Source organism: Coturnix japonica, chromosome 2 (genome assembly GCF_001577835.2).
Source record: "Coturnix japonica isolate 7356 chromosome 2, Coturnix japonica 2.1, whole genome shotgun sequence".
In the NCBI taxonomy this organism is placed as follows: domain Eukaryota; kingdom Metazoa; phylum Chordata; class Aves; order Galliformes; family Phasianidae; genus Coturnix; species Coturnix japonica.
Genome location: NC_029517.1, coordinates 8,245,238 through 8,261,680, shown reverse-complemented (window position 1 = coordinate 8,261,680; position 16,443 = coordinate 8,245,238). Strand labels below are relative to the sequence as shown.

General features: G+C 36.9%; 1 protein-coding gene across 5 annotated transcripts in view; it reads left to right on the top strand.

Moving 5' to 3' along the window:
* Positions 1–16,443, top strand: part of PTPRN2 (protein tyrosine phosphatase receptor type N2) — a 621,717-nt gene that overhangs the window by 201,053 nt on the left and 404,221 nt on the right. For all 5 annotated transcript variants that reach the window (XM_032442979.1, XM_032442981.1, XM_032442980.1 and 2 more), the window contains exons 4-5: positions 9,851–9,968; positions 14,785–14,947. In XM_032442979.1, coding sequence (XP_032298870.1) covers positions 9,851–9,968; positions 14,785–14,947 — 281 coding nt within the window. The remainder of the gene's footprint in view (positions 1–9,850; positions 9,969–14,784; positions 14,948–16,443) is intronic.

The following is a 16,443-nucleotide window of genomic DNA, read 5'->3' as shown; positions in this document are numbered from 1 at the left end:
AACTTCTTGAATTTGTGTTGTCCTGTATTTATGTTTTATTGACTGCTGTAAATAGAACAAGTAAGTCCCAGGTTGTGGTTGACTCTATGCAAGAAATGCTCCTAAAGTGTAGAATAAAATGATCATTTCCCTAAAAAACAAACAAAGCTTTCTCTTTTCCTGTTACCATTTATTAGTATGGTGTGAGGTGATGTGAATAGGGAACACCAGCTGAAGGCCAGGATTGTTAGAAGTAAATGGGTGAAACAGGACATTTTCAGGAGTTTATTCATTTATTGCTCTTTTCCAAAATTTGTGCCTTTGATAAGGTAGCAAAAGGCATTTCCTAAGCAGTTTGCCTTGTTGGACTTTAAACTTGGAGAGCTGAACCATGAAGATTTTGGTCTGAGAAATGGGCAGTTCTCTGTGTTTCTAATTCTTGTACTGGGAAATACATGGAGCTCTTGGACACCGTATCTCTCCAATATATTTACAGGAACATTCATTCAGGATTTCATTACTGTGGTGAAACACAGATCCCACAATGGATAACAATATGCTTTTAAAAGATATGTGACAGCCTAACTTCTGTTCTGCATCTTTTGCTATGAATTAGCTTAAGTGACCATTGCAGTGATCAGATTGATTGCTGCTGGTTTCATCTATCATGACTGTTATAAACAGGGGGGTGACACTGCTGATAATTAAGGCTGCATTACATTTTTAAGTTTTGTTTATATGTGCCTATTAATAAGTTTATAGAAAAGAGAATAATCAATGTTACCTCCTGATTACATATACACCTCTCTTAAAAATAATTAATATTCAGATGTTTTTTTTCTCCTTAACGTGTGGGAAAAATACACGTGACATTTAACAGGATACCCTAAAGAAGTAAAAATAAGGCACGTGAACTTTCCATCACATCAAAAGTATGGTAATGGGGAGTGCTTGATTATCTAGAAATATATCACTTTTTCTTAATCCTAGCAGCCACTGATCAGAAGAATTATCTTCCATAATAATACTAACTTAAAGCAATAAATATGAGCTATTCATAAAAATGAAAGGCTTTAACATTATTGCTTTCTCACTTAATTGTTTGATCTAAAGGATATTTGCTGCCCTATGTGCCATTCAGAACTGCTGACAGACACATTTTTGAGTGAATGGTATTTTTGAAAATGCATTCACTTTCTTGATATTAGTTGCTAGTCCTTAAATACCAGAAACATACCAAAAGCAAGGAAAAAAGTGACTACCTTCTGTTTAGTTAATGACATCTCAATGTCTTTCCTGGTGGACCCCATTTTTCTCACTGCTTCTTATTTATGCTGGTGCAGCTCTGTGATACAGGAATGAATCACAAAATACAACACAACTTTAACCCCTGACATTGTGTTTTAGTTTATTCATTTTGCAGATAGAGAAGTGAGTCACTGAGTTTGCGTTGTGTCATAAGCTGAGATGAAGGTGAAGAAGGCACAGGCCGTCATTTCCATGATGTACATTGGTCCCTGTTGCTGCTGTTAGAGTTTGCTCAGCCCGCAGATCCAGGCTGCGTGTCTGATCTTTGCTAAGAGGAAGTTCTCTAGCTCTTACTGAACACAATGGGTTATTGCAGGTCTGTGCAGTCAATGATAGACTTCGGTGATGTGAAGTGATTGGGACTATCTCAGGATGTTCAGGTTTTTAATTGACCTTTTAGATCATTAAAATGGGATAAAATGGTTCTTCCTGGAATACTAGAGTTATCATATTCCCTCTTTGTGTTTTGTGTGTTATTCCACCAAGGCATTCTTTGCAGCATTTTGTTAATGATAGTTTCCAGTAAATGCCATCTTGATCTAGCAACTCTTGATGGTTATGAGCAAAAAATGATGAAACTTTCTGAAGTGATTTATCACAAATGGACAAAAAGCCCTCCTTGAGGAATTTGGACTCTGATAGAAATGACTTAAAAGTGAAAAATGGAAAACAGTTTCCCACAAACTATGTAGATATAGTTATGGATGTTTCTGAAATTTAAATTTATCAAAGATTTTTCTTTTTCTGCTACAGTTTGCATTGGTCTTGATATAAGAAGTGAATGGTGAGTAGTAAAAAGAAAAAAAAAGTAAAAAGAAGGCTCTTGCTAGATAAAAGATTTCACACTTCCCTGTTTCACCCTGTCAATATACTGCAGAAGGCTTTGCTGTGGCTCATGCTGATGTTCCTCCCATACTGTTGTATGATAGGCTGTATATTCAGAATTAAATGCTGAGATGCATTTGCAACATCAGACATTGCTGTACTGCCGAGGATTGCACTCCTGCGTATTGACTTTGCATGAGCAATTGAAAGCCCTCATCTGACAGCCAAAATTTGATTTTTCACAAACAACAATAAGAGATCAGCATTTACAAGAAGTGGTAGTAGGAACTGCTACATGGATCTGAAAGAACAGCTCTGCTCTGAGGTGTTTAAAAATACATGAAGAACCGTAGAACTGAGATGAATTTGCTCACATATGTATAACCTGCATATCCACATAATTTTCTATGCTAATTTAAGTGCCAGGACATTTCTGACCAATTCTGCCTTGTTACAGGTGATGTTTTAATTCCCAGATTGAAGGCACTTCAAAAGTGCTTTCCAAGGAACTGTATTTTTCAGACAATAAGGCTGTCATCCTACTGTTAGCATGAAATGAAATGGATAAAATAAAATGAGAAGGAAGACCTGCTGATTTTATACGCATTGTTAACTCCTATTTGGACAATATCTCCATTCTTAGCACTGTATAGTCTAGCATTATAACTGATTTCCACGTCTGAAAAATATCCCTTATTATGAAATGGGTGAATGGAAGTTTAGAGTAGTGCAAGACTTCATGGAAAAGAATAGTAAAGAGCAAAAGGAATGAGAAAGAAATTTTTTAGAAAAAGGAAATGATATTTTAACAGAAAAGGAAAGATTACTACTGTAGTCTAATAGGAGACTGCGGAGGATTAATGTGGTAACGACAGCTGTTTCACCGAGTAGAACTAAAATCAGGCTTTTTAGGTTGAATCTGGAATATTCACCTACACTTGGATGTGTTTGTCAGCTGACACAAGTGAGTTCAAAGCTTCATGAAACAAGCAAAGCCATTTCTTCTTTTAGTGTTATTTTGGGTGTATTTGAATGTTTCCTTGCATTCCTGTAAACCCCTTGGACTGACAGTGTTAAGGACATGCCTGTTCATGGTGCAGGGGCAGGAGGAAATGGAGGAACAGAAGATACACCTTTACTCACCATATATTAATTTGATTGTTTTTTTATAAGTATGTCACAGCTAAGATGTTCCAGAAAGCCATTCCAGTTAAAGATGTAACTGATCATGAATTAAATTTAGGCTGGACATTCATATGAAGTTGTAACCATGAAAGAAGCTCCATTTTGCATATCTTACTTCCTAAAATTATTTTCTGTGCACAGAACCATCTGCTTTCAAGGTTGAGGGTCACTGGTTTATGAGATGGTTTATAAGACATAGTGGATAGCGTGGGATTTATGTCAAGGGCTTGCAGTCTTTTTTGTGTGTCTGTTCTAGTCTATGGAGAATAGCCTGTATTAGCTGGAAGTTACATTATATATTTTACATTATCCCATTATTCTTTTCTTACTACCAGCTCTAGCAGCAGAAAAATCTTATGCAAAACTTAAAAACTTAAACTTGTATAAACCAATTATTTATATCTGTCCACACAGGCTGAAATAAAGGTAAGGAAACATTGCATGCTAGGCCCTGTGAGAGCATTTTATAGTCTTCCTGGCAAATAAAGTACTCATTTGGTTTTTTTAAATGACAGAAATTCCAAAAAACAGAAGAGAAAAGCCTTCCCTCTACCTTCCGGGATAGTTACTTAGAGTAAATTAAATCTGGGCTGTAAAAAGATCATGCCAGTTGTTTAATTCTGTGGAGATTATCTCTTTTATGTATAATAAAACAATATATGAAAATTTGAAAGTGTGATCCTTAGGCAGCCCTTTCATCTGTTCTTTCAAGTGCAGAAGCTTTTTGCCTTTTGAGTATGAGTTGCTGCTGAATGCAGAGACTGAACATTCTGCATATTGTAGAGAAGTTCCTACTAGAATTTCCAAAAGAGGACAAAAACCTCAGTGGTGTAAACCTGGTACGCAGTACTACTGCCTGGGGACATTCAGGAGACCGCAGAGCAGGAGCAGTGATGGCTGCTTGTAGCTCCGTGTTGTTCCTTCAAATACAGGCTGTGCTAGGGTTTCTTTTAACCCAGGAAACAATAAAGTGTTAGACCAGAGCAAGACAAAATAGTTAGAGCAAGTTCTCATGGAAGTGTAACATAAAACTGTGCTGCCATATTTTCTCCTGCTTTCACAGAACCCATCCTCAGTCACAGAGTTCAAAATAAACAAATACGCCAAGCCATAGATACCATAGATACAGGGGAGTTAAGTGCTGTGGCACACCAGTTCATACTGAAAGCTAGCAGTGACCTTTACAGCGCAGAGGTGGATTTAACTTCTCCATCATTATTTTTGCCATTAAACCTGCATTGTCAGTTGTTTTACAAAATTGCTCTTGGAAGATGTTCTAGTTTTCTGTAACGGGAAACATCAAGATTTTATCTTTTGGCTATGTTCTTAGGTAGAAAAAACACTAATTGAAAAAATTTGTTTTGATATGCACACAGCATTAAAGACACAATTTCATCATAATACTGAAAAGTGGACCATACTGGGCCTGTTCCTGAAATCTGAAAACAGAGGTGTGGGATGCAAAGAAGTGCAGCAACTGTGAAGGATGTGGAACCTGCAGAAAGCCGTGTCTGTATGTTGACCTGTCTGTTGTGAAAGTTAGGGAAGAAAGCCAATCATTCCCAGTTCTGCAGGCATTATGACAGCTCAGGAAGGCAACACATGGCATGGGGGACAAAACTCTCTGAGTTCCACAACTGAGAGTTTCCTGGCTGAAATGAAGAAGCAGTTGCAGGTAGATCAGTGAAAAACCTGTTTTATTGTAGACTGTACAGGGACAAAATGGATAATAAAACCAAAAAGTGGGAAAAAAAATAACGTCACAACTGAAAAATAGTAATATGTTATGGCTTCAAGTGTGAATACTTGAAGGTTATTTGGCATTTTTATATGGGGATTTTCCCGACAAAGAAGAACCACATTTGAGTATATAGGTTTCTGCTAATATAAAATAATCTCCTGTCACTTTGAATGGACTTGATATGTAAAAATCATTTTGTTGCCGAAATATTGATGCAGAACTAATCATTTTGGATTTCAAGTGGTAAAAGAGCAGGAAGGGCCCTGCATTAGGCTGTCACACACAGGTCTCAGTGAAAGTGCCCACAGATCCCTGTGAAGCCTAAGCATCCTTCTCAGCCTGCTGGGGAGGGTGTGCACAGCCAAATCCCCAGGCACTGAGAACAGTTAGTGTTGCAAAGAACTTAATTTGGGCTCTGCTGATGTACACCACAAAGCCATTGCAAAGTTAAAAGCTGTAGTTTTCCTGCCTGGGCATTCAAAGGTATAAAAATTGTGCCAATGATTATGAGTTAGAGAAAATTAAGAGGGAGAAGAAGCAGAAGATTTCAACAGTTGCTCATTAATTTGCATGCATAAAAGATGCGGTCAGACATATCTGCAAAGGCATCAGATTTCTGTAAGATGAAAAACAGAGTCCGAAACAAACTAAAGGCTGCCAATACATAGAAAAATTGAACAGCCAAGAAAAGAAAAGACATATTTGGATGCTGATTGTTTTAAAATAATTTTGTGTGACAAAACCAATGAAGCAAGTTAAAAATGAAGTTGATGTGAAATCATCTTTGATTCTACTTTTGGAGACAGAACGTAAGATTTTCTTTGCCAGTGTGCATTTGTGAAAGCTGTTTCTTCACTGTCTAACACTGCTCACTTTCAATATGATTTCAATTAACAAATGGAATTGTGTTGAACTTAATGGGAACCTAGAAAGTACCAATTTTGTTATTATTTTTTTTCTTCTTGTAAGTAATTATAATAATTAATTTTATAGATGAAAGAAAAGATCCGGGGAAAGCCCTGATAATAATAATAATAAAACCCAGCCTTATCTGGAGTAACTGAACTGGCTTTGATATGGGGGTTGCCTTTGCAGCCTCTACGTGCTCCCTTTTCACATAGGTTGAGGTTGTGGAGTTCCATCATAGGGCTGGAGCACTTCTCCAACACAGGCAGGCTGAGAGACCTGAGCTTCTTCTACTGGAAGCTTCAGTGATTCCAATGCATAAAAGGAGCATATAAACGGGAGGGAGACTGACTTTTTACATGGATGGATCGGGGGAATGGTTTTAAACTGAAAGAGGGAAGATTTAGATTGGATGTCAGGGGAAAATTTTCACTGTGTGTCCAGAGATGCTGTTGATACCCCATCCCTAGAGGGGTTTCAAGGCCAGATTGGATGGGGTCCTGAGTAACCTGGTCTGGTGCCTGGTTGCCCTAGTGGTGGGTAACCCTGCATATGGCAGGAGGTTGGACCTTGATGCTCTTTAATGTCCCTTCCAACCCCATCTTTTCTATAATTCTGTGACTCTGATCTTTAATTTAAAACCCAAAGCAATAATTAGCATTTTGACTGTCACTAAGGTGAAGCATTACTTCTTGTAGGGAAGGCTTGCACCTCTGGTTGTTGTTTTTTTCATGACGACTCACAACCCAGTGCTGTTCAGCCGAGAGCAATTCTTTTTGTCCGTACTGCTTCGCTGTCCATCAGCCTCCTTCTGTTCATGCATTGGAGTTGCCTGTTGATGGGAACTCAGGGCTGGGAAGCGTGAGCTCTGGGCAGACCTGCAGTAGCAAAGAACTCCACAGGCTGGGTGTCCCTGTGCAGCTCCCTGCTACTGACATGGAAGTAATGTATGTACAAGAGCAGACTGTGATCCTGCTCAGCCAGCGGAGGCAAATCGCTGTAATTGGGTGGAGAGTGGGACGCTGGTGCTAGGTGTGACATGGGAGACAAAGGGAACAGGAAATCACCATCCGGCGTCATACGCTCCTTCTCAACTTTAATTCTGATTGCAGCTGTCAGCGTGGTGTTAGAGTTCTTGAATGTGCTATTCTGTTGAGCTCAGTGTGTGGGAGAGATTGTTTTTGTTTTTTTTTGAAACTGAAACAATGCTGGGAAATAATTGGTGTAAGGTTGGCTTTGAGCACATTGCAGCTCTGGAGGCAGTTACATAAGCAACAGCAATGCTAACTAATTGCAGTGGGGAGATTTCCTGGAACTAGATAAAATTTGCATTTTCATCCATGCGTTCTACCTCTTATCTGAGTTAGAAATGCTGGGAGATACATCTGAGAAAGCGTATTCCCTTAGTTTTACTTTCTTAAGCTCTGTAATAAATACTCTGTTTTTCTTTCACTTATTTGCTCTTTTCTTTCACTTATTTATTTATTTATTTTTTCAGTGTTAAATACTGTATCTTAAAATTGTGCAGCAGGAGAAAGAAAATACATGCAATTGAATGAAATAAGCCATTAAGTCCTGGGATTGGAATGGTTTGTTTTTCTTTTTAACAAAAGCAGCCTTATGGAGGCATAAAGACATACCTAACTAATGACACCTCTGTCTGCTCCCAAATATGTTGCTTGGGATTGAAAGAGATTAATTTCCTGTCTTTATGGAGATGCTGCAGAGATGAACTCTTTCATGCTTTAATTTGAACAAAACTCTTGAGAGAGATTCTGTGTGTTTTTCTTCAAAGTTTATAGTAATTACTGAATAATTGTTAGCATTTAATAGGGCCAGTGTTGGTTGGAGTGGGGTTGGAAAGGGAAATTGCAGTGATTTTGGAAGCACAGTTCATAAATTAGTAGTTTTATAGCTATGCTAATTCTTGATATTAATGTGTATTTTACTCAAACTTCTTTCTTGCACTTCTAAACTTGAATGTTATCACAGTTCTTCCACATGAATTTGTAGAACCACTAAAGATGTGGAATGCTAGAAAACAGAGAAGTAAACTTACACACATATGTATAAACCACACTGCAGAAATAACTTCAGTACCACTACACCAAAATAATCATAGGTGCTTTGTGATTCATTTTTGTGTATTCACATAAGAACTTGTTCTGAGCAGCCTTAGACTGATTTGAGTCCATCTTCTACAGCACATGTGAAAAGGTGAGATTTGCATTTGAAAAGGATGAATCAGATCTAAAAGTATCTCGAAGTTTCTTCCTTCTCCCAGGGGTGTGGAATCATCTACTGTAGCCATTAACATCTACCATGATGTCAGGTGAATTTTTTCTCAATAAACTCAGGAAACACTTTTATTTAATAAGAGGCGTCAAAGAGGTTTTTTTGTTTGTGGAAGCCCATGCATATTTACATGGGTGCTAGACTGTTTATTTTCATTATTTGATGAAAAAGACGTTAATCTATATATTTTTTTTCCAAAACTAGGAGTTTTCTCCTCTAAAATTTGCCTAAATCCCAGACAGCAGCACAGTCTGAATACTCCTTAGACCTGTCTAATCCTACATCAACTTTATGCATCTCCTACTGAAGCTAAAAATTTGATAAATGTTAAAGTTATTTATACTTCTGCATGCTCAGAACCGTCTGCTTTGGCAGAATGAACGAACCTCCTATTTAAACTTCTTTGTAAAATCCAGACTTATGTAAACAGACAATAAACTCAACCTTCATACCCCATAAGACTCTCAAGAATACAATGCTTTTTGAAGAGCTCACTGGGTATAGCTCTCATCCAAGAAGTGAGGTGGTAGAGTTCCAGGTTGTGCTGGGACTGATGGTCCTGAGTGTGCACACATCTGTTGTTGACTGCGAGTGGAGCAGAAATTTACAGTGTGTGCCTGCAGTAGGAACTGAACCTGCTTCCGAGGCTGGTTCTAAGAAGCAGATACATCCTTTCCCATCTGCAGCTAGGGCAGATTTTTCTTTAAGTGGCTTTTTTTAGGAAGATATTAGCAAGATCACCATATCTGGAGCTTTATCGATATTCATCTGGGGGTTTTGTGGTGTTCTATTGTGCATGGTATAAAAGAAATTCACTGTGATTATGCAATATTTAGTTATTAGATAATTACAGATAATTACGGGTAAGTTCTATGAACTAAAGTATTACTGTAACATCTAAAATCTACAAATCGGATAACAATTATGTTTATAATTATATCATTATTCTAAGTATAATTACCATGAGATTGGCAGTGCATGTAATTAATGAGTAATTACTGGAATTTGCCTTCACAGTTGCACTTCCCCCTTGTTGTAAAGTTCTTTGTCACAACATTTAATATAAAGATAAAATAAACTGACCTCCACGTGTTTTATATTAAAACTCAAAACATTTTTTTCCACTTCAATACTACCTCCTTAGTAGTCTAAAAGTGTAGTTTAGTGGAGAGAGCTTAGAAGGGTCATTGTGGTGTGTATGAGGGAGAAGTGAACAAATCACCTCTGGGAAGCAACTATTGGATGGATACTAGCATTCAGAATTAAGATGCTTTGTCTTTTAATGGCCAACCACTGAAATATCTCTTTTCAATAGCTATCCCCAAAGAACTCTTTTTTATACATAAAAAATTGTAAGTAGCTAGAGTTATATAAAAATAAAGCCTTTCAAAATCTCATTGTGTTATCTTCTGTCTTTCTATTATGCTAGGAAAAGCTTGATATACAAAATTTCTTACAGGAGAGAGGTGTCTGTAGTTTAATCTTGGATTCACGTTCAACTTAAAAGCTGCTTTATATATATATATATTGTTTATATAGGACATACAGTTGTCAGACTTTCAAGTTACAAAACAGTGACTTTCTTTTTTCTGTTTGTTTCTCTTTTTTCAGGTTTTACCTGGCAAGATGACTATACACAGCATGTCATTGGTCAGGAACTCTCAAACATCCACAAAGTCCACAACAGACGCCCTGACATCTTTGCATCTGAAGCCTCTGATACAGGAAGGTAAGTCGTCTATGGTATTTTTGCACGGTAGACTTTGAGGAGTCTTCACAAATGATGGGAAATTGAAGCTGACTTAAATGCATTGCTAAAACTTCTCTGTGTGTGACAAATAACAGTTGTACGGCTGCACTTGAAATTGGTAGGAAAATAGTGGATAGAAGGGATTAAAACTCTCAGCCCTTTTCTTCTAGTTATCATCAGGTTAAGAAAATATTAAGGTCTTCTATTGTTAGTTTAGGTGTCAGAAATCCAAACATCAGGTCTTCTGTCCATTCATGCACTGGCTAGTCTCAGTTCAGCCAGCTGTACTTAAGACTGGCTTCCAAAGGCAGACCTTTACAGCAGCTCTTTCACAGGAAGCATCTTGTTCTGGAATAAGACAATTAAATCTAAGCAAAACAAGGAATTGAATGAGATTCTAGCTAACTAATAATAATGTCAAATGTGCGTTTTTCTAATACACAGTTGTAACCAATTTGTGGTCAGTGGATAGTTTGCTTCATTTGCAAAATCTGTCCAGGAAGAGATTCACAGAAGATCCTATGGCAGAAAAAGTTGATACGTACATGTATTCTTTACACTATGGAAAGCAATTTCCTTGTGATTATTGGAGGCAAGAGACACAGCATCAGTAACTGTAGAGTGATATGAATGTTTAGCATGTAATTATATCATCTTCGTATACATATAAATTCATGCATAAATATATACTTCTTCATACACATATAAATAAGCTCTTGCCTGTTCTATCTCTGCAGTTTTCAAGAGCAAGTCAATTGCATTATCCCCAAGAAGGAAATTTGAAGTACATAAGGTTTTAAGTGTAAAAAAATTGAGAATTTGGATTTCTCCTATGTGATCCTATGAAATGCAATACCAAAATCAGTGAAATCGATAGAAACTACCCTTTGCTGGAAAACTTTCTTCACAGTGGAACAAAGCTTGAAGTGCTAACCGTCATGGGCAAGATATTGTTTGTTGGATCTTCGTATACAGCAAAGAATAAGAAACACTCTCTGTAATAAATTATTCTTTTAATTGAAATAGTAACACTACAAGAGAAAACATCCAACAGATTCAGCTTTGTTTTGCCACTATCTTTATTTAATTCATAATCTGACCCTGTGCTTTGCACATATTCCAATCTATTTAATGCAAAAGAAACAAAAACAGATCTTAAAATCACAATATCATGCACTTCAGCAGCACAGTAAGATAGAAGCTTGTAAGATATTTTTATATATAACATCTAGAACATTTATTCATGAGATTAAGATAAAACAGGCCAGATTTCTGCAAAGTCAAATCTATATTCTGCAGTTTTCTCAATTTATAGTTGCACAAAAATAAGATGTATAAGAAAACATGAAAAACAATGTAGGTTCTGGATTAGGAAAAGATTATCACTTCTAGGAGTTCCTGTTGGAATCAGGTTTGAGCTGTTTTGTATTTTTAGCTAGGGATATACTTGAAAAACAAACATTTTGTGTACTGACACTTCAGGTACATCAGACTTCCAAATGTGTTCCACTTACAGCAGTTCCCACTGTGGATAGATTTTCTGAAGTTACCAAGCTGTGCCTCTGAAAGCATTATCTTATGTACCAACAGTTTAAAACGTTAATTGATTTTTCTGGTTGTCCATTTGCAATGCATTCTGTAGGTCAGAGAACAGTAGGAACTTTTTCCCTGTCTTCTTGTAGTTTCTAATAAAATTTGCTTTAAGCCCATTGCACATGTGTGTTTCCTAAAGGATTATCAGATGATAATTAAATAGTTTAAAAAGAAACTTAGTGTAGGTATCTGATTATCAAAGAAACATTATGGCACGAAGACCTTTAATTAAGGGTAAAGTGTGTAATAAGACAATATGAAGTCATATTAATGAGTCATTAATCCCCACAGAGTTAGTGAGAGCAAAGAGACAGACCCAGACACTTGAAAGGTAAATTGACTTAGGCTAAATTACTGCAAATGAAATCTGATAGAAGACATGGATTTCATCTTAAAAAAGCCCTGAAATGGGGAGCTTGATTTCAAGATGAAAGTTTGTTCTTTGCTGCTTAGCTGGAGAGCACACGGCATTTCCTGGGACCTTATTAAATTAAAACAACAACAATAACAAAAACATTCTTAAAAGAGGATCCAAGATACAGGAAAAAAATCCGTTCCTCACACAGGGAATAAATGTCAGTTGTGTTCATCAGTGCAATTAGGCAAAACCACAAACGTTTCCAACAAGCTTCAGTGAATAAAGTGGGGTATAGCATTATTTCTATAATAAAACCATCATTAAGTCAGTAATAAGATTCTGACAGCGTTTTAAAAGGAGAATCTATTTATACTAAATTGTGGTATCTATTAATAGAGAACATTCTAGAAAAACAATATCTGAGGTGCAGAGATTCATGTATGTCCACGAAGAAGCTCCCAAAGAGCTGTTTATTGTAGGAATTGTATAATTATTTCTGCGGATAAATAATTATTTATATTATTGTCTTTATACATTATGGTTCTTTGAATGCAGTCTTTCTATCAGAACAAGTTAAAACTGACAATACTACCAAATGAGTGCACAAGAACTCAACTGGCAGTCATTTCTCATACTCACTAGGTGTTTTTAGATGTTTCTCTTTCATGTTTTCCAGTATCACTTAAAGGAAATATTTTAATTCAGTTTCCATAATAGCTTATTTAATGTATTTGACTTTCTGTGTTAACAAGATGAACAACAGTGATATACTGCTGAACTACAAAGATTTTAACAAATCTTTCAGATGTATTTGTAGGGTTTTATTAAAGTTGTCTTCAACTGAAATGTAATGCTTTGTTAGCCTTTTCTATTTTAATTGTTACTTTTCAGTATAAGATACAAAATATTACATATAATATGGAATTTAAACATAATTTGAGATCAGTTCCTACCTCCATAACAAAAATTAGGAAATGTACATCTCAGATTTTGTGTCTGTAGCACTGGTGAGAGCAATTACGTAGTGTAAATAATAGTTTGAAAAGCTAAGCTAAAAATTGTCTTTTATCTGAGCATTCAGTTCCCATTAGCTCAAGTGGAAATCCTCAGGGTAGCATTTGGTCTGGTATTACCACTTTCCCTTCCTTTTCGAAGTTAACGAAGAAAGGAGATGTTGGAATTAAATGATGAATGAAAGATGAGTACTTTAAACTGGGATACCTTTCGTGATGAGAACCTCTTTGGATTAGTTCATCTCTACTGAAGCAGAAAGCATACTGCCCATCTCTTTCTAAAAGTGTAGAACAGTTTTAGCCTGGCTTCACAAGTACCCTGCTGAAGCAGAAGAATGAAATTTTCCTCTCTTAGGATCTGTCCCTTGGTGGATGGAGGAAGGGGCCTTTTTTTCTTCTTAATCAAAGTGAGCAACCCTGTAAGAACTATTGGTTGCAATGCTACCACAGCAAATTAGATCATTAATTTTATTTATCGGTATGAAATTAGTCAGGACATGCATTTGATACAGCATGGACATTCAAGGAAATGTTACTTCTACTTTGCATAAGGTAAAATAATTATATTGAAGATCTGGAAAATGAGATGATGGTAGTTTTTCAAGCTGTGTCCCTACATATGCACTGTGACATGAGCTTACTGTGGCCTGGAAGTGTTGGGAGTGAAATGATGCCTTGTCTTCCGGAGCTGGAAAGCTGCTCCACCTGGAATTGTTCTTCACTGAAAACGTGTGTGAGCACATAGGCAGGATATGCTGACATCTCCCTCAAAACAAGCACTGGCACAGGCTGCCCAGAGAGGTGGTGGGTTCCTCAACCCTGGTGACGTTCAAGATCAGACTTTATGGGGGCTCAGAGCATCTGATGGAGCTGTAGATGTCCCTGTTTGTTGCAGAAGAGTTGGACCAGATAACTTTTAATGGTCCCTTCCAACTCAAATTGTTCTATGAACAGTATGCAGTTCACAGGCAAGGAAGCAGAATGAGAATCCTCCCTCTGCTGTTTTGCATGTGGAGGAAAACAGTTGCTGGTGTTGACATTTAAATTATCATAATCACTGATGTGGTGTTGAGATAGATGAGGAGAGGTGGTAATAATTCAGATTCATTGCACACAGCACTCTGAGTCCTGTGTAAGAGCTTCTACGCTGCTGTTGTTTAATCACCTTTTTAGCTCTTCTTCACAAACATCAGTGAGACCTGTCTAAAAGAGTCAGGAAACACAGCTATTCTGTGATTCCCAAGTGCATGAGAATAACACAAGAAATGCTATTTTCCATCTCTGTATTTCTTTGTTAAGCTTTTTGCTAAAGCTGCCTTGCTTAGTCCAGGAGCGTACATATCCTGTAAATTACATGTGGCCAAAATTGTGCTGATTCTCATTATCATGTAGCAAATATTTGAAATCTCAAAGCCATCTCATATCTTTTATTGGGATGCTTTTTAGTCATGCATTGTTTCTTTTCTACCTATTATTTATTTATTTATTTATTTAGTTTTTTTGACAAATTTCTTCTGCGTGTGATTGCCTCCATGTAGGCATTTATTTGATTTACTCTTGGATCATTAACTTTGATTCATGCGGTAAATTGTTAGTAGTGCCTGTTTTCTGAGCTGTTTTTTTTTTTTTTTTTTTTTTTTTTTTTTTTTTTTTTCTGAAGCACTGAATTTTCTGTATATTTGTGATTGTTGCACTTTAAAGTGTCTTTTATGTTGTTGTTATTCAGAACTTCTGAATAGAACTAATTTAATTGTTTTGTTGTATAAACAGCAACTTTTTTGTTAGGCACGTTGTACATTATGATGATATTTTATTTGCTTTTGCTGTGCAGGATTTTGGAACAGAATGAAGATAATGAAAGAAAATCTAATCTGGAAAACGATGTGAACTTGGCCGAATCTCTTCAGCAATATCTTAAATATCTGGGCCTTCTCTCCCGGTCAGCAGCTACAAATCTATACCCAAGGAAGAGGAACGACAAAGCTAATGTCAAGGTTGTATTTTTAATGTGGTTTCTACATTCTCTGATTTTTTTTTTCTCCTGTGGATGTTCTTTATTTTTCTGTTATCATGTCCTGACACCAAACATTTTTTCTTAGTGTCTCTTCCAATTGATTATCATAACTGCAAGGCCTCCTCAGATGAACAGTCAGCTTCAGCAGTGTAAGCCACAAAACTCTTCTAATCAGGAACATTTTGATTTATGTAGTGTCTTAGGGAGAAGGGAAAACAGGATGAAGTTTGGAACATCTTTACTGGCTGATCTGAAACCTTTGTTAAAGCACCTGAACCCTTCCACTAAAAAGAGCTGGCCAAACTGTCCTGTCAGTTCTTCATGGTTTTTATGATGCTTAGAGTAAAATTAATAAAAATATTTAGTAGGTTTTGACAAGAAATCTCATCAATTGTGCCTCAAAAATTTCTACTTCTTATTAATCATAAAGGAAGCCTAGCACGATCAATTAACATGCAGATGTAGACATAATAAATACAACTAGGAAGAGAAATCACACCTGTTAGATCTTGAGTATCACCTATGATAAAACAAAACAAACCAGGAATGCCTATTTGAGAACTGAAAGAATCTTTTCCTTTCCTGGAAAAAAATCCATTGGGTTCTAAGACTGAGCTTGATAAACTCCTAAAAATAACTGGATGAAGTGGATGCATTGACAGGCCCTCACAGCCCTACGTGCTTTGCTCGAAAAATGCTCCTGTTAAAACAACAAACAATGTTGGTTTAAAGGAATAGGGATCCTTAAAAAAATAAAAAGGGGGGGGGGGGGGGGGGGGGGGGGCGGGAAGGGGCTTTTTTCATGAATGCAGTCTAAATGCAACAGCTTTAGCTACAAAATTTACTGAGCATTTAGAAAAAAATCAGCTGTTGTGTTTTTGTTTTTTTCCCAAGAACTAACTCAGAAATATAAATCTACTGCAGTGTATCTGCATCAGCAACGCCCAATAGCAGTGTAAATCATATCAGTTATTTAATTGTGGGATATCTGAAACCGTACTCTGTTCAGGAGCTGCAGATTTTCAGTTTCACTGCTTGGCATTTACAACTAGGTTACAATTTGTGGCAGACACCAGTGAGTGCTCGTATGGAGTAATAGAAACTTACAGGCAGTGGTAAGGCAGCTTTTGGAGATGGATGAGTGACCACCTTTAGGATGCTTTGCCCCAGCTCATTACTTATGGGTGCTGACTGCAGTGAAGATGCCCTGCTTTGAATCACTGGCTTGAGAGAAGAAAAAAACTTGCCCAAGAAGTATTTCAGTGGGTCTGCTGCTGTCATGCAAGTTCATAAATAATCCATATGGCTGAGACCTTCTGTGTGGAAGCCTGCTGTGATAACACCACCCACCAACCTTATCAAGTGTTGCCATGGAGATGGGTACTCTAAAGCCTGGGGGAGTGGGACAAAGACGAGAAAATCTGGAAATGAGACATGTATAGAAGCAAACTGTATGCTTTATTTACTAAGAAGAAT